The 19,550-nt window shown below is 45.6% G+C and overlaps 1 protein-coding gene across 1 annotated transcript; it reads right to left on the bottom strand.

Annotated features, from left to right (window-relative positions):
• Positions 1-7,383: 7,383 nt before the first annotated feature.
• On the bottom strand, positions 7,384-8,249 carry LOC120381968 (zinc finger protein 3-like; the record flags this gene model as incomplete). Its single annotated transcript, XM_039500142.1, has 2 exons — positions 7,384-7,785; positions 8,037-8,249. Coding segments are annotated over 2 exons (615 nt in total), but the record flags the coding sequence as incomplete, so codon positions are not given.
• Between the last annotated feature and the right edge of the window lie 11,301 nt (positions 8,250-19,550).

The following is a 19,550-nucleotide window of genomic DNA, read 5'->3' as shown; positions in this document are numbered from 1 at the left end:
TTCAGATGCAAGTGGTGCATCTGAAGAAGTAGGTATTCACCCACGAAAGCTCATGCTGCAAAACGTCTGTTAGTCTATAAGGTGCCACAGGATTCTTTGCTGCTTTTCTTGACTTGCTGTTTTGAAGCAATTCAGTAAAATAACGGTGGAGCTACAATGTCCGGTCCAAAATTTCAGCCCCCCTGGTGCAAAAACGCTATTTTAGGATCTAAACAGGAGGCTTCCAGCACTAGGACACCTGACCAGAGAGCTGGGGTGGGGGTAACAGCTGCTGACTCTGAGGGTCCTGGGCTAAATCCACTTGCAGGTGGAGGCGTTGCGATTTATTTGATCGATAATGAGGAAGGCGAAGATTTAATCGCAGGCATTTTTAGTAAATGTCATGGACAGATCACGGGCAAAACCCAAAAGCTCATTGCCCATGACCCGGCCATGACTTATACCATAAATACCCCTCATTGAATCGTGGGGAGGGAGGCCCAGGGGGTCCGTGGCACCAGCTGTGGGCGCAGGGAGTCCAGGGGGGCCCGTGGCACCATGTACGGGGGGAGAAGCCACGGGGACCCACTGCCACTCCAGATGCTGCCAGGTGAGGGGAGCCCCAGAGGCCAGCCCTGCTCCGGCCACCTCAGGACAGGTGCCAGGAGCCACTGAGCTGTGGCTGCTGCTGCCACCCTTGGAACCACTGCTCAAGCTGCCCCCAGGCCAGCTGCTGGGGCAGCCACGGAGTCAGCCACAGTGGCCACTGCAGAAGTCACAGAATCTATGACTTGTGCAGCCTCCGTGACACAGAGGGATCCCTAATAAAGAGACAAACCCCTCCCTGCTGTGACTGCAGTTCCTGGAAGGAAAGAGAAGAACAGAAAGTGAAGAGAGAAGGAAAGAGAGAGATTCCCTGTCACCTCTCTCCCCTGCTCCCTCCCCCTTGTATTCTGTAACCCCACCTCACTGGGTTCCCTGTGCTGGTGCCATGGGGGTGACACTAGAGTTCTGGGGATTTGGGGGGAGGGGAAGGGGGCTCTTCACTTCTCAGCATTTCACACAAATTTGTCTTTGAGCTGAAATTTCTCCTGTTAGGCCTCTGTCAGAGCTGTACCCCACCCTGTTTGTGGGCGGGGGGAGATGTAAATTGCCGAGCAGGCAGAGAAGTCGCCCATAAAGGGTCATATTGATCTGGTGACTGGTTCTGACCTGGGTCACATGTCCTCTGACACAGGCTCATGGGCAGAACATGGGAGCTCTGGCTTGTCCTAAATGCTGTAGACTGTGAGTTCCTGGAAAGGGCAGGGGAGAGGGAGCAAGAGGAGAGAGGCAGAGACATTGGAGACGAGGAATTGGGGGGAGAAGAAGGAGACAACAGAGAGACAATAAATGATTGAAGCAGAACAGGTGTCCCAACTCCATCTTGCTCATCATAGGTGTTCAGAGAGACAGGTAGTTGCAGGTTTTCCAGTGTCAAGTCTGAACTTTGATTCTAACAATGTGCGTTGAAATATCAAGGGGATCTCCACATACCTAATCTCTTCCCCCCGCCCCTTTTTTGTATTTATTTTTATTTTGACGTGTTTGGCTTAACCGTGATCATCCTTTTCCCCACCTGTATTGCAATTTGGGGTTTATGTTTATTTTGCCTCCCTTTTGTTCATGTCATTATAATAGTAACAGCAAAGGAATCTGCAGGAGCAAAAACTGACTCAAAATTTCATTTCCCCATCATGCCGGAACATCATACAAACAGCTCACGCAGCTGGAATCATAACACGCAAGGCCAGGGGATGGGAGATGCAGGTTTCCAAGTGTTCTGTCTTTCTCAGATGACACATTCCAGCCCCTTGTGTGCCTCCATCTCGTATGACCTGCTGGACTTTGACCCATTTATTGTCTCATTCTATAGATAATGTGATTGTAACACAATGTGACTGAAATTAAGCCACTTCCAGATGAGGAAACAACAAAAGAGAAAAGCCATTATTGCATTGGCTAGGAATCAAACCCAGATGAATTGCTTGGAAGACACCTACGCACACCACTATACCACCAGTGCATCTGGCAGGAGTAGCTTTCCTGCAGGCTCTGTGTGCTGGCAAAGGGGGTGACACATGACCATGGAAGTAGTGAGCAGGGTGGTTGGGCTGGAAGCCGCCTGACAGCTGGGAGCAGAGTTAGGATCCCAGAGTGACTGAAAGGGGGCAAAGGTGAAAGCAGAGCTCATTGGGAGCTGGCCCCACACCTGCCCCACCCCTAGGAGACGGGAACTGAAGCTCCACTTCAATCACAGAAAAATCTTCCCTGAGAAGGAAGGGAACAGCTTGTTTTAAAGACCAGGTTTGTGTTTGTTCCTGTTACATATGGAGGGGCTGGGTAGTGCTGATTCCAGCCCCCACACTCTGGGAGGATAAGGAACAAATTCAGGCTGCCAGTGACCTGCAGGAGGGAGATGATCTTTTGACAGTGACGGACGCCTCGTCCTAAAGGCCTTTGTCTGCCCCCTTCCAGTGACTGTTTGGCACAGGAATGCAGCCCCCAACTCCTGGGTCTCTCCTGGGGAAATAATGTTTCTGTGCAAAACACCAAAGCTTTTAACAGAAAGGAAGAAAAGGAAATGGCCACACGATGGGACTAGGACATAAGGAATGAAACACAAGATCCTTCTCCCACTTGCATTGACTTTTAACCTTGTTTGTGGTGGTGGTGTATCCATGTTGGCCCCAGGGGTCCTCTGGGGTGCCGGGCATTGGCCACTTTTGGGAGTGGGCTAGATGAACTGGTCTGACTCAGTGTGGATGTTCTTATGTTCTAACTGCTGGTTATGGAGGAGACGACCTTCCAGGCTACACAGAACTGAAGAAGGGTGCTGGGTTAGCTCCACAGCTTGTCTCTTTCACCAACAGAGGTTGGTCCTCTGCAAGCTCTTACCCTCACCCGCCTTGTCTCTCTTGGACTCTGAAAAGTGCTTTCTCCACACTCCCCTTGGAGAGACGTTAAGTTTTCCCTTTGGACAACTGTCAGGCTGAAGCAATTGTATTGATTGTGACACTAGAATTGAAGATTTAATATTATAAATAAATGAGTCTAAATCTGAGGTTCTGGTTTTCACATTGGTTTTTCTAACTCAGTTCCCAATTCTCTTCTAGAAAGGCCTCCAGGCTGCCTGCCCAGCCCAGCAAAAGTGGCCAGGAGAAAGCCCACACTGCTGCTCTTTCAGGTAGTTGAAGGCTGCTATCAAACCCCCCTCACTCCGTCAGTCCCCAGTCTGTGGCAGTGCATAGGATTCTTCCATCCTAAGTGCAGGACTCTGCACTTCTCCTTGTTGAACCTCCTCAGATTTCTTTTGGCCCAATCCTCCAATTTGTCTAGGTCACTCTGGACCCAAACCCTGTCCTCCAGCGCTTGGATTCTTTACATGCTTTCACAGGGCTGGTCTACACTGGGGGGTGGGATCGATCTAAGATACACAACTTCAGCTACGTGAATAGCGTAGCTGAAGTCGAAGTATCTTAGATCGATTTACCTCTCGTCCTCACGGCGCGGGATCGATGTCTGCGGCTGCCCCTGTCGACTCCGCTACCACCGTTCACGCTGGTGGAGTTCCGTAGTCGACGGAAGCACTTTCAGGGATTGATATATCACGTCTAGATGAGACAATATATCGATCCCCGAGAAATCGATTGCTACCCGCCGATACGGCGGGTAGTCTAGATGTACCCACAGAGTGAAGAGCATATTTTCCATGATTTCATAGGGCAGATCCTAAAATTTGTGAACTGTTCTGATACTTTACATAGACAAATAGTTATGAGATACTCTTTTAAATACTCAGGAGGTGTGATGCAGAGTTTGATGGAATATCGGGAGCTTTCCCTGTGTGAATTTGACAGGTGGATCAACACAGAGACACATTGTGACCCTTCTCAGGGTGCTGAGGGCTGTGAGTCTCTTGTTGCCACCTGCCACTAGGAAGAGGGAGTTTTCCATTTGGATGTTAGTGACCAAACTCACCAGCCTGCTGGAACTCAAGCACCCTCCTCTGAGCTACAGCAGCCACCCTCACCCCTGAGTTCCTTCAATGTGTCCCCCTCTGGGGTCCAGCCCGGATCACCAGATACTCAGTGAAATCCCAGATCCTATCTGCCCAAGTATCCCAGGTTACTAGTTTTACTGTGGACCATTTCTACTGTATCTCACACAGCACCGGAGTACAGTTATCGAACAAGCAAAACATTTATTTAACAATGGATAGAGATTTAAACAAACAAACGTGAGTGATGGAAACCAACTGTTACCAACTAAACAAAGGCAGAAAGTGATAGAATAGAAAGGCCAGCCCAAAAAAACAGAGAGAGGAACAATAAGATACTAAAAGGACAATGGTTGGAACTCTCCATTTCTCTCAGTCTTTGGACTGATGGGTAGTAGAGCTGTAGCAACAGTTGAGGAACCAGGGTAAATTAAATCTAATTAACTTTTCAAGATTAGCCATCATTTCCTGTATGACTAACAAAACACAAAATCAAGACAACTTTCAGTTTTCCAAAATAATTCAGATTATCACACAGTCTCTTACTCTTTAACCAATAACTTCACCTATCATTTCATTTTAATTGGTAACAATAACATATTCAAAGATCACAAATTCTTGTCATGTATGTTAGTTTTCTTTTAATCCCCATTGCCAACAACTGAACCTTGGTTCTTATTGTGGTTTGTCCCAACGTAGGTCCCAACCACTTCTGTGAGTTCATATATCTCAGGATCTTCTGCCATGTGTGTTGGTAGAAGGGGTCTTCTATGTCGGAATGTTTGCATTATGGAGAAAAATACCTCTCTTTTCACACTTTTTAATCTTTCAACGTAGGAGAAGGTAGAGAAGTAATGTAAATGCATAAAACACAAGAGAAACCTCTCTGGTCTACACTAAAGACATTTATCGGGATAACTATATTGCTTAGGGGTGTGAAAAATCCACACAGCTGAACAATGTAGTTACACAGCCCTAACCCCCTGTGTAGATAGTGCTACATGAGCAGGAGAGCTTCTCCTCTCAACATAGCCACCACCACTTGCAGGGGCTGGACTAATCAAGTCTGATGGGAGAAATCTCTCCCATTGGCTTACAGCATCTGTTATTGCAGTGCTACAGCAGCACAGCTACATTGGTGGAGCTGTGCCAACATCAGCTTAATTGTGTAGCCACAGCGTCAGACACAAAACCATAGTCTCAGGACTCAACATGCGTGTATCTGAAAATCTGAAATTGGAGGCTGACACATTCTTTGCCTTATTGGTTATCATAATTTCTACAGCCTGAAAGTCCTTGTTACCCAACCAGGCAGCCAGTTTGGGATCCACAGGGAAGGACTGTCCTATGAAGCACTCTCTCTTTGCAGCCAAACAGTGAAGGATGACTGTTCTCAGTCTAACCCTGGCATACTTTGGAAGTGTAATCAGTGACACTGAACTTGGAAGTGGAGCTGTACAAACAATTTTCCTTGGGTCACCATAGCTTCCTTTACTGGGGTGGAAACCAAGAACTGGGTGTGGACTCTTTCAACCTCAGCTCTTTCCAAATCCTTGGTCTTGGATAGGGTAAAGTTACAGTTCTCTGAAGTAGACTCCTTTACAAAACCACTTAAAATCTCAGCAGTGTTAATGAGGAATGGCTTCCTGAAACATGCCCAGCTCTTCTTTAATTCGGTGGCACAGGTCCAGGGAAGGGACTGGATACAGGCCTGGATCAGAATCTTTGTTAGTTTCCAGAGCTGGAGATTCTATTAAAAAATGGCTATTTTTCAGAAGCTATTACATTTTCAACACTGGTTTCATTTTATACACATCTTTAGCACCTCCAAAGGATAAATTTGACAAAAACTCCACTTCTATTTCCTCAACATCTGTGTCATGAAGGGCTGCATCTCCCATACCATAGGATTAGCTAGGAGAGATCTTCTGTAGGGCCTGGGTTACAAATGCTTTGGGAACCAAACACACGGGCATTTTGCCTAGTTCAAAATCACTTACCATGGAATTCTCTTCCCAGATCATCGGAGACAATATTGCCTTAAACAACTGAAATACACTGTGATCAGATGCACTTCCTTCAGCTAGTTGGGGTTCTGCTGTTGTTCACCATTTCTGAGTGGAGATTTTAAATCACTGCTGTTTCTTTGTTAGCCTGTCCAGTAAATTAGAGAGTTCTCTCCTGTTGATAGAACTGCACTTCAACTTTCTCCATGTCATCATGGAGGGATGGGGAAAAAGCAAAGCTGAAATCATAAATGAGGCCTTTAGCAAAGGGTCATTGTCTTAAATTCTTCAATAAATCTGAGCTACATCCTATCAAACTGAACTAATATCCAATTGGGTGACCAAACAGCCTTCAGGAAAGATAGAAACCCACATCACAGAGAGAGAATACATGACAAAGAAAGTGTCAAGTGAAATTCCAGAGCAGGTTACATCTGATTATTCAGAATCGGGACAAGAGATTCTCCCACCACACTGTCCTCTGATCCATTCAAACCTGCTTCCCTGATACCTGTCTCAATAGTCAGTTATGTTATTTACAAATTTTTTAGTATCCCAGCATTCCCATAATGAGGGAAAAACAGCCCTCTTGCCAGAAGTGGCTTTACAATGGATGGAACCTGGAATTTAAACTCTAAATGATCACACTGTATTTGGGATCCATTTGAATTCCCCTCCCAGGTCTTTGACACTTTCATCTCCAGTCATAGCGACTCTGATATAGGATTAAAGAAGTCAAAACATCATCTGCAAGCACAGACAACGGAGAATGCTTCATCCCATGACACTTATGAAGTGGATGGATAGAACGTGATGAAGATAAACTCTGCCTGGCTTAGGCAAAAGGTAACAGTTCTGCAGTGAAGGGGAAGGAGGGAATCTCTGAGTCACCTCATCTCCTTCCAGTGTCACAGAAGCTGTAATTATACTTTTTTCCTGCCCCTATTCCTCTTCATTTACATATAATTTGAAAAATTCCCAATGTAACTGCTCTTCAGCACAACCCAGAGCAACGTGAGAACAACTGGCAAGGATACAATCTGTGTCATTGGTGACTCTAACAATAACTTTGCAATAGGAGGAATGGTATAAACGTGATGCTCCCTGGTTCCTCATAGGAAGGGCACACTCCAGTTACTTGTGGGACAATAGAAAGGACAAATAGGTCCATCTCAAAAGAGGGCGAACTGCAAAAGGCAAAAATGGGCCACTCATCTGGACAAGCTGAGGGATAACGGTGCTGCAAACAGTTCAAAGAGCTTTAAAAGTTACTATGTGGGAATCAGGGAAAGTATTAAAGAAAAGAAAGTCTTGATAGCCCTAGAGATTTTTACAATGTTTATCTCCTTTGCAGATTCTCTGATGGCTAACAAGGGTTGAGCTGCGATTGAAGGTTTTCCCACACAAACTGCATTCATAGGGCCTGTCCCCTGTGTGGATTCTCTGATGGGTAATAAGGTTTGAGCAGTGATTGAAGGTTTTCCCGCACTCACTGCATTCATAGGGCCTGTCCCCTGTGTGGATTCTCTGATGAGCAGGAAGGGCTGATCTTTGAGTGAACGTTTTCCCACACTCACTGCATACATAGGGCCTGTCCCCTGTGTGGGTTGTTTGATGACTAATAAGGTGCGAGCTGCGATTGAAGGTTTTCCCACACTCACGGCATTCATAGGGTCTTTCCCCCGTGTGGATCCTCTGATGTCTAGAAAGGTCTGATCTGTAAGTGAAAATTTTCCCACACTCACGGCATTCATAGGGCCTCTCCCCTCTGTGCATTCTCGGATGGCTACAAAGGTCTGAACTGTTAGTGAAGCTTTTCCCCCACTCACGGCATTCATAGGGCCTGTCCCCTGTGTGGATTCTCTGATGTTGAGAAAGGTCTGAGCTGCTAGTGAAGCATTTTCCCACACTCAGTGCATTCATAGGGCCTGTCCCCTGTGTGGATTCTCTGATGTCTAGAAAGGTCTGATCTGTAAGTGAAAATTTTCCCACACTCACGGCATTCATAAGGCCTCTCCTGTGTGGATTCTCTGATGTTGAGAAAGGTCTGAGCTGCTAGTGAAGCATTTTCCACATTCACTGCATTCATAGGGCCTCTCTCCTCTGTGGATTGTTTGATGCCTAATAAGGTGCGAACTGCGATTGAAGGTTTTCCCGCACTCACGGCATTCATAGGGTCTTTCCCCTGTGTGGATTCTCTGATGTCTAGAAAGGTCTGATCTGTGAGTGAAAATTTTCCCACACTCAGTGCATGTACTTTTTCTCTTTCGCCTAAAGATTTCCTGTTGTGTTGTGGTTTCCATGAGGACCTTCTGAGTTCCCCAACAGGAAATAAATTTATCCACTTTCTTCCCTGGCTGGTTTCCTTGATCTCTTTCTGGTCTGTGCTGAATCTCCCAGGAGTTTCCCTGCTCAGGACTCCTGGACACATTCCTTTTCGATCTTTGCGATAATGCTCTGTTTTTACCCACTGGCTCAACATTTTCAGGCTGAGAATTCTGCTCCTCTTTCTCACGGACCATTGCATCACCTGCTGTGACAGAGACAGAAACCTCAAACAGTGATGGAAAGGGGAAGAGCAAACCAAAACAAGTGCTGAAGACAGGTCAAATAAAAATCAGGAGCTGAACTCCCCCAAACTCTTCCGCCAGATAGGAGAGAGGAGGGGGATGAATTCAGCCTTCACATCCCATCCAAATCCCCAGGGGGAAGGGAGGAAGCTACTGCCTGGTGTCTGCTAGGGTCTATAGGAAGCCATGAACTATATTTACCCTGAGGATACGACCCCTGTTAGGGACAATAATGAACCGAGAGATCTCCCCAAGGGCTTTGTTGGGCATCCCAGATGTTTCCTTCAGGCACTTACAGATTCTGAGTTGGTTTAATGTTTCCTCACCTGTGCAGGGAGCTCTCAGGATCTCTCTTTCCTCTGAACCCCGGAGGTCTGGGACCCATGGCTCTTCCCCTTGTTCCAGCTGGGAGATCACATCAGGCTGGGTAACAGGAAACCCTGCTCAGATGAAAGAAAACAAAGGAGTTCAGTTGATTTCATAAGACTTTGTCATAAAAAAACATTCTATTAATTTAACGTCAGTGCTTAGTGTGACCTGGTGGGCCAGAGGCAGTTCTCACTGAGAATGCCAAGATCAGGGCAGGCTGAAAAAGGGATCACCCACATGGGTTATCAAGAAGCTGAAAAAAGAAATCACACAGCCCCCTTGATTGCATCCCAGTTCTCTGACTCCTAATCAGCACTTAGGTCCAGTACAGTGAGAGGTTATTTCAAAACTCTGCTCACATAAACAAAATGATCTTCTGACCCCAAAGGTCAGCCACGTTACTAGGTCAGTATAGGTTTGGATCTTACACAAAATACCACACTGCCAGCCAATTCTTAGCATCTAAACTAAAGGTTTAAATGAAAGAAAGACAGAAAGAAGTTAAATGGAAAAGCCGTCAGACACATTCCAAAATGGATATATCAGGTTCTTAGCAGTATTGGTGAGTTGCTGGCTTGAAAGTCCGTCTGGAACACATCCATAGCTTAGATGGGTCATTCAGTCCTTTGTTCCAGGGTTCAGTTTGTAGAAAAGTTGCTCCAGAGGCAGGAAAGGGGATTGAAGACAAAATGGGGATGATGCAGCCATGTGGCCTGTACTTCCTATGTCCCAAACACGAGCTTCACAGCACGTGGCATGGAAAAGCCTTGGAGTTCTCATTACACAGGCATAGCCCGGCATGTCTTGCTGACTCAATAGGTGTATCCTCTTGGTCCTTTCCATGGGCTCATTGTACTGCTGATGACCCTCAATATGCCATCAAACAGGCTAGGCAGTATTGATGCCAATATGTCTGAGGGTGTCACCCAGAAACACTGCACAAGTCTGGAAATACAGATATACCCTACATATCTATAACTCACAATACAAAGGTGATACAAACATAGAAACTAAATGATCATACTTGGAAAATCGTAACATTTCCCCTGACACCTTACATGGCATATCTAGCATGATTCATTGCAATTTGATAAGATTATATTATTTTATTATTTAATACCAAAGTGTCTCTCAATCCCATACAGTGTCACACTTGGTAAACCAGTGAATTCCCAGGACTAGTTCCCCAGGTCCTTGAAGATGCCAAACACTATGCTTATGAGGGATTGAAATATCCACATATCTGCTGGGAACACACACACACAGACACTGTGTCAGTCTATACCCCTGTATTCACTCTTCTAGAAAATTATGATCCATTTTGTACGCAGTATGGCTTGTGAGGTATCATTTGAAAATGCATAATCTACTGAATATTATCCTCCTGTTAAAATGTGTAGTAACACTGTATGTAAAGTTATGAGATTTTACAGTATGAGATTACAGAAAAAGTTACAATTCTGGGGAACACCCACAGAGCAGTTCCTCAGAGACAGCAAGGCAAACAGCTGGTCAAACAGCCATTCTCCTGCAGCGGGAAGGTGTGAAGACATTTACATTCCATCACAGGGACCTCTTGAAGCTGTTGTGGAAAACAACCACACGATTGATTTTGAATCAGCTCAGCCTGAGGCTCTTTTCTTGGTTAAAAGTGCGCAGGGGGTGACAGCTATTGGAATACTGTCCCCCTGAGCTAAAAACCACACAAGCCTTTTAAAGCTTAAAACCACAATCAATGGCACATACGTTGCACGTTAATTTCCTTATTTGGAATATATTGCAAAATATGATGCAGGTCAAAAGCGAGCTGAACAAGCAGTTTTCCATATTCAGCCTTTCCTGTTATTGTTATTCCTAGTCTAGTTCGTGGTTTGACTTTTCTAACACTTCCACTGTGGTTATGTTTCACAAGCTCGGTTACTGCAAATCAGTGTGTTTGGGGACTTTCCACTTCACCTACTTAGGCCCCTTACGCACACAAAGCCATTGGTTCCCCAATTTGGGGGATTTAAATTAAAATAAATAATTGGAGATATACCAATCTCCTAGAACTGGAAGGGACCTTGAAAGGTCATCAAGTCCAGCCCCCTGCTTTTACTTGTTCCCCAATTTTGGGGATTTTCCATTCCACTTTGCCTTTCTATGCCCTTTACACAGAGAAGCAAGCTCAGCTAATACTTCAGGCCTACTAGCTTGACCAAAGCTCCAAAGCTCTTTCTGTAGATTTTCCCTCACAATTCTCGTATCTCCGACAGACAGCCTGGCACCATGACTCAGCTGAGAACTGAAATTGTTTCTAGTACAAAAGACTGAATTATAAAAAGAGGTGAGGAAAATGCTTCAGACTCTCTCTCTCCCCTTTCCCTCTGCTCATGACAACTCCTGAAGAGCTGAACGTGGGCGGCACGGGTGGGTTAGGCCAAGTCCTGGCTGAAAGGAAAACCAGCCTGACTCAGCACATGGCGAGAGAAACATTTGCCTTGTTTCAGCTTGTTAACTTAGACATTAGTTTGTGTTTTATCTTGCATTTCTTTTGTAAACAATTCTGAGCTTTATGCCTCATTATCTGTATCTTAAAATATTTTTTTTGATTGTTAACTATCTTGTTTTATTCTTTATCTAACCAGTGTGTTTGTATTAAAGTGTGTTGGAAACTCCATCTGGGATAACAAGGCTGGCACATGTCATTTTCCACTGATGAAATGACAGACTTCATATGAGCTTGCGTTGTTCAGGAGTGTGCTGGACAGGGAAAGATGCACATTTCTGGGAGAAGTCTGGGAGCAGAGAATTTTCTGGGGTTCTCCTGTGCTGCACTGTAACTTGTGAGTCACTGACTAGCAGCACTCAATACTGTGTAGCTGGGAGTGAGTTACATGCTGGAGACTGTGCGTTACCTGCCCAGGAGTGGCTGTTCTCACAGTAGAGCAGTGTAAAAGGCACCCCAGCTTGGAGAACTGAGTCACACAGCTGTTCAACAGTCCAGGTTGCACTGTGGTTAATATCACAGACACTCAATTTCAAAGAGTTCCTAAAACACAGAGAAAGTAAATCCATGTCCCAGAAATCAAAGACTCCAGAGAGAGGGCAAGTCTCCCTGGCACTGCTTCTTGCTGACAGAGAGGTTCAGGGACAGTGAGAGAGTCCTGGGGAAGCTGGGAACAGGAAGCATGGGCTGGTGGGGTTCAGTGGAGAAAGGGAACAGGAAGGGCAGGGATATCACTGAATGCAGGATCTCAGCAGTACTAGATGTCAGGATAACACATATTGCAGCCCATTGGAAAACATAATCCCAGCTATACATACAAAATGATGGGATCTAAATTAGCTGTTACCACTCAAGAGAGAGATCTTGGAGTCACTGTGGATAGTTCTCTGAAAACATCCACTCAGTGTGCAGCAGCAATGAAAAAAGCGAACAGAATGTTGGGAATCATTAAGAAATAGATAGATAATAAGACATAAAATATCATATTGTCTTCTACCTCTCCCACAAATCCATGGGACGCCCACATCTCAAATACTCCGTGCAGATGTGGTCGCCCATCTCAAAGAAGTTTACTTGAGCAAACAGGAGCTATTTGACACTGCGTCGGCTCCTGTGCTCTGTTCCCAAAGTGTTCTGCAGCAGGGGAGGGTCTCTGGTAGCGTGTGTGTCACTGGCATATTGGGGTGATGCTGCAACAGGACAGAGTAGAGGTGGCATTGTGGGGCTGGCATGAACCTTATCTCTTCATTTCCTATTCCAAGAACCAAGAGGACGGGAATCCTTACCCAGCGAGGTCACATTTTCATAGTTCTCCTGCATGACATCCCAGCATAGGGCTCTCTGAGCGGGTCCAGCAGAGCCCACTCTTCCTGGTGAAATGCACAGCCACCTCCTCGAAGGTCACCGGCCCCTGAAAGAGCAAGAATCCAACACTCAGTACCTGCTGCCCCACTATTCACAGAACACAGCAAAAATGTAAAATGGAGGGCATGTTATCAGTCCCATCCCATCTTGTAGGCTAGGAGCAGCTAGAGAATCAGAGGCAGAAAGAGAGGCCTGTGTCTCCCACCTGGCTGTGATCTGAGGCAGGGTCGCCACATTGTCACACATACCCACCAGCCAGAGCTCATACAGGAGATGGGGCTGTCTCTGGACCCTGCCAGGCTCCTGCAGGGAATCCCGCTTACTCCAAATAAAATATAGTGAAGAAAGGGAAGTCACAGTAAAAGACTATAGTTAGAGGTCAGAATTGTAGAAAGTTTTTTGGCAAGTAGTTACTGAACAATGATCAATCAATGAAAAATATAAGAAGGAAGTTTTTAAAAGTATATTAAGGCAAAATTAATCCTAACAAACAGATGGAATACAGATAGAAATAAAATGTCAAAAATAACTGAGAAGAGGTGTGTATGAATGGTCAATATTTCCTGACGGAGAAAAATAAATGAAGGTAACTCATATCATAAGATGCTGACGACGACACTTTCCAGATTCAACAACAAATAACTCATGAGTATGTTAAAGAAAGCAGGTATTATGTTGAGATGTGTTTAAACTCAGCAGGTCCAGATAGCACAAGAGTTTGAGAGAACTGTGGAGAAGGTGGTGGACCTCTGTTATTAAAAAGTGTTGATTTCATTAGGACTTGAACACTGAGGAAATTCCACAAGACTGGAATAAAGCCAATGCCAGCCAAAATTTAAAAGTGTAGAAGAGAGTTTGATCTGACCCAGCTAATTCGCAAGAGTGTTAGCTCTAAAAATCGGCTACTGGGCAAGGGAATGGAGTACAGTTTCTATACTGAGTTCTTAATAACGGATTAAAGGAGGGCCAATATAATTACCATTAACAAAGATTTAGACACAAATAGATTGTCAAACTAACTGGATATCCTTACTGGATGAGATCAAAAGTTTGGTTGCAAATCTAATAGTATTGATGTAATATACCTAGACTTCTGTAAGGTATATGGATCACCAGCACAATATTTTGACTAGAAAACTAGAAAGATACAAAATGTACACAGGGCATATATTAAATAGATTAAAAACTGGGATTGTAAATGGGGGAACTATGGTCATGTGGATTTCTTTCTAGGGGCTTCCCACAAGGACTGGTTCTTGGCTCTGTGCCATTTAACATACTCTATTAATGACCTGGAAGAGAACATAAAGTCATCAGTGATAAAGTTTACAGTTGCTACAAAGATTGGGGTGGTAACTAATGAAGTGTCAGTAGATTCGGCTCCAGCACTGGGAGTCTGGGAAGTTGTCCCAGCCCTGGCTGGGGTTATTTCCTGTTTCACAAGAGAGGAAGTTTCATTCCCAACTCCTGTGCCTTGAAATTAGTCCCTATCTGACACTACACCACATTCAGCATAGTGGTAGGAGTATAAAATGATTAGCCATAATTATTAGGCATTTTGTGCAAGATCGCATGTGCAGTGTCATTGAAAGTTGTGATTGGCTTAATATGATTATCCTATTTGTGTGTATGGATCATCTTTGTTATCTGGTTATGGATATTGACTCTGTATCTGAAGAACAAAACATGTCAAACCAATCTGAGAGCTTTCTTTGATAGGGATAAAAGCCTTGTGGATAAGGAGAAGCGTGGATGTGGTATACCTAGACTTTAGTAAAGCATTTGATACGGTCTCGCATGATATTCTTATCAATAAACTAGGCAAATACAACTTAGGTGGGGCTACTATAAGGTGGGTATAACTGGCTGGATAACCGCACTCAGAGAGTTGTTATTAATGGTTCCTAATCCTGCTGGAAAGGTATAACATGGGGGTTCCGTGAGGTCTGTTTTGGGACTGGCTCTGTTCAATATCTTCATCAACCATTTAGATATTGGCATAGAAAGTATGCTATTAAGTCTGCAGATGATACCAAACTGGGAGGGATTGCAACTGCTTTGGAGGACAGGGTCATAATTCAAAATGATCTGGACAAATTGGAGAAATGGTCTGAGATAAACAGAATGAAGTTTAATAAAGACAAATACAAAGTGCTCCACTTAGGAAGGAACAATCAGTTTCACACATGCAGAATGGGAAGAGACTGTCTAGGAAGGAGTACAGCAGAAAGGGATCTAGGGGTTATAGTGGACCACAAGCTAAGTATGAGTCAACAGTGTGATGCTGTTGCAAAAAAAGCAAACATGATTCTGGGCTGCATTAACAGGTGTGTTGTGAGCAAGACACGAGAAGTCATTCTTCCACTCTACTCTGCGCTGGTCAGGCCTCATCTGGAGTATTGTGTCCAGTTCTGGGCACCACATTTCAAGAGAGATGTGGAGAAATTGGAGAGGGTCCAGAGAAGAGCAACAAGAATGATTAAAGGTCTAGAGAACATGACCTATGAAGGAAGGCTGAAAGAATTGGGTTTGTTTAGTTTGGAAAGAGAAGACTGAGAGGGGACATGATAGAATTTTTCAGGTAGCTAAAAGGGTATCATGAGGAGGAGGAGAAAACATGTTCATCTTCGCCTCTAAGGATCGTAGCAGCAGCAATGGGCTTAAACTGCAGCAAAGGGAGGTTTAGGTTGGACATTAGGAAAAGTTCCTAACTGTCAGGGTGATTAAACACTGGAATAAATTGTCTAGGAAGTTGTGGAATCTCCAACTCTAGAGATATTTAAGAGCAGGTTACATAAATGTCTATCAGGATGGTCTAGACAGTATTTGGTCCTGCCACGAGGGCAGGGGACTGGACTCGATGAGCTCTTGAGGTCCCTGCCAGTCCTAGAATCTATGGATCTATGAATAAGAATGGCCATACTGGGTCAGACCAAAGGTCCATCCAACCCAGTATTCTGTCTACTGACAGTGGCCAATGCCAAGTGCCCCAGAGGGAGTGAACCTAACAGGTAATGATCAAGTGATCTCTCTCCTGCCATCTATCACCACCCTCTGACGAACAGAGGCTAGGGACACCATTCCTTACCCATCATGGCTAATAGCCATTAATGGACTTAACTTAACTCCATGAATTTATCCAGTTCTCTTTTAAACGCTGTAATAGTCCTAGCCTTCAGGATCTCCTCAGGCAAGGAGTTCCACAGGTTGACTGTGTGCTATGAAGAAGAACTTCCTTTTATTTGTTTTAAATCTGCCGCCCATTAATTTCATTTGGTGGCCCCTAGTTCTTATATTACATGAACAAGTAAATAACTTTTCCTTATTCACTTTCTCCACCTGAGGAAGCACCTGAGGAACAAAGACTGAACTGGGGGAAGTGTTGGTCCCAGGGTAAAGGGATTTCAAGCTTGTATATGGAAACTTGGTGGACTGCTTCTATTATCAGTCAGGGTGAGAAATTGCTAGTTCAAATTCTATCCATCTAGTATGTTAGCAAATAACCAAAAACTCAAACTAGGCCTAAGTAATCTGCTTTGATCGCTTTGCTATCACTTATCGCTGGGAAATTGGCTGTTGTCTCTATCTGTCCTTGAGTGGCTCAGGTAAAGCACTCAGGTAGCTTAGTTGGGTGTATGGCGCCACCTGCTGTCGTGCTGGGTGATAACAGGGCCTGGAGAGGCTGGCTGAATCTCCAGCAAATCAGTGTGAGAAGGGCCAGCCCAGCTTCAGGGTTAGAGGCCACAGCAGTTCCCAGAAGCCCCCCACAGTGCACCCCGGGGTGACAACCCATCACACCCTACATTACACAAGTCTCAGCAGGTTTGTCACATCCTGTCCCCTCCTTCCTCCACCCTAGATAGTTCCTGCCTCCCACCACCTCGAGCAGCTCCCACCCTCCTATGCATTTACTGCTCCTCTCCTCCAAGCAGAACCCACCACCAGCTCCTGAGAATCCCTTACCTGAGCCAGCTCCAGTGCAGCCATTCCCTTCCCCTGGGAGAGGGGATGATCTGGAGCCAAACGTGGACGTTATTCTGTAACCTGCCAGGGCGAGAAGGGCAATGTGAGAGAATTCAGGTGGGGTTTTGTCCATTCCATGCCGATTCCCCAGCATTTTCCCCTGCTAATGGACATTCTAGGTTCTGCTACACTGTGGAGCACAGAGTGACCTTATTCCAGTACAGGCCTAGCGCCCTCCCACCAGTGTGTAACCCTCTGAGACATGGTGAAACCCTCCCAGCAGCAGAGTCTCTGTGTTACACTTATGTTTGTGGACAATACCAAGCTGGGAGGGGTTGCAAGTGCTTGGAGGACAGAACTGAAATTCAAAATGATCTGGACAAACTGGAGAAATGGTCTGAAGTAAACAGGATGAAATTCAATAAGGACAAATCCCAAGTACTTCACTTAGGAAGGAACAAGCAGTTGCACACACACAAATGGGAAATGACTCTAGGAAGGAGAACTATGAAAGGGAACTGGGGTCACAGTACATCATAAGCTAAATATGAGTCAACAGTGTTACACTGTTGCAAAAAGCAAGACACGAGAAGTAATTCTTCCGCTCCACTCCACGCTGATTAGGCCTCAACTGGAGTAGTGTGTCCAGTTCTGGGGGCCACATTTCAGGAAAGATGTGGACAAATTGGGGAACGTCCAGAGAAGAGCAACAAAAATGACTAAAGGTCTAGAGAACATGACCTATGAGGGAAGATTGAAAAAACTGTGTTTGTTTAGTCTGGAGAAGAGAAGACTGAGAGGGGACATGATCACAGTTTGCAAGTACACAAAAGGTTCTTACTAGACGACCTCTCGAGGTCCCTTCCAGTTCTGTGATTCTATAAAGCAAAGGCCAGTGAAGAGCAGAATCAAAGGAGTCACTCTGGGGATTCTCCCTGTCACTGTCCCCAAGGCAGCTCTCTCAGGTTTACAAAGCTGTTGGATGCTCCAGCCTTTATCCAGTCTCTCCTGGCAGTGCCCCCTTCATGGGCTGGGACTAGTTTTAACCTTTGGCAAGTGTGACCCCGGGGGCTCTGAGACTGGGCCTTCTTGCCTCAGCACATCTTGTTCCTTTCTGTGGCTCCCCAGTGAGTCCCAATGAGTAGATACTCCTCATACAGACTGTGAACATAAGAGCGGCCCACTGCATCAGACCAATGGTCCGTCTAGCTCAGTGGCCAATGCCAGGTGCTTCAGAGGGAACTAACAGAACAGGTAACCATCAAGTGATCCATCCCCTGTCACCCATTCCCAGCTTCTGGCAAACAGAGGCTAGAGACACCATCCCTGCCCAGCCTGCCTGTGACACTGGCAGATGAGGTGTTAGCTCTTGCAAAAGCTCCCAAGTCTTAACTGAACAGGGACAAACACATCGCAGAAATCAGTCTGACTCACCTGTGTTAGTATTGTTAAAAGAGGTATTAGAATAATAACAATGGGTTTAGACTTTACTAAATGTGTGTGATTTGCTGCCAGGGTTAATATCTGACTAGCTACATTGTGAGCCTCTGTAAATCACCAGACAGGAGAGAGACTTTACCTAGGTGAAGTGCGGACTGGCAACCGAATGCATTACACCCTGCCTGGCAGGAAAGGTTCATCAACACCAGACAGACTATTATGGGATGTTAAAGACGACACAAGACTGTTGTTGTGCTCTTCACTTCCCTCTGGCTGAGTTTGCAGCTCAGAGCACATGGCAGGAAGGGGGTAAAAACCCCCATACAGAAGGAACTGATTATCTGTATGCTGCTTGGACTCTGGGGGGCAAAGTTTCTAGGCATAAGCAAGAGATCCCCAACTCCTTGTTCTTTAGGACTAACCCAGGCTACGTAGAACTTGCTTATTATAGAAGCTTCTGTTACCTTTTGAAATTTAAGACTGTAACTCGTCTGCATCTGCTTTAACCTGCCTTAACTTTGTAAACAACTCTGGTTTTAAATAAATCTTAATACAGGTTATGACAGGACTGGCTACAAGTGTTGTCTTTCTTGTGAGATCTAAGGTTCAGTTGACCTAAGTAAGTGACTGGTCCTTCGGGACTGGCAGTAACCTGAACATTGCTGTGATTCGTGGGGTAAGGCAGGGGTTCTCAACCAGGGGTCTGGGGCACCCTGGGGGACCGTGAGCAGCTTTCAGGGGGCTGCCAAGCAAGGCCGGCATTAGACTCGCTGAGGCCCAGGGCAGAAAGCTGAAGTCCCAGCACATGGGGCTGAACCAGGGCCCTGAGCCCACCACCAGGGCTAAAGACAAAGCCTAAGCAATGTAGCTTTGTGGGGGCCCCTGTGGCATGGGGCCGCAGGCAGTTGCCCTGCTTGCTGCCCCCTAACGCCAGCCCTGGATTTTATATGCAGAAAACCGGGTACTGAGGCCCACGTGGGCCGAGGAGTTTTTATAGCATGTGTGGGGGGAGGGCTCAGAAAGAAAAAGGTTGAGAACCCCTGGAGTAAGGGACCATCTGTCACAAAGGTGAGCTCACCTGCGTGGTGAGATATATGGGATCACCCAAGGGGACTGTCTGTGATTCCATGTTAATGCTGTTACAGAGCCTGAAGCGTTTACACTGGATACTTGGTTGGTGAAATCTCCATACAGACCTCACACCCAATTTGGGGTTTGTTCCCTGCTTCTCACCAGTCTGCCTGAGGCCAGTGCTCGTGCTCTCCAGTCACTGGGGACAACGTTACAGAGACTAACGGGCACAACACCACCAGCAGCAATTGGCAGCAATG

The sequence above is a fragment of the Mauremys reevesii genome, linkage group 14, assembly GCF_016161935.1.
Source record: "Mauremys reevesii isolate NIE-2019 linkage group 14, ASM1616193v1, whole genome shotgun sequence".
NCBI classification, from domain to species: Eukaryota; Metazoa; Chordata; order Testudines; family Geoemydidae; genus Mauremys; species Mauremys reevesii.
The sequence above is the reverse complement of the archived record's forward strand: the minus strand, read 5'-3'. Positions and strand labels throughout refer to the sequence as shown.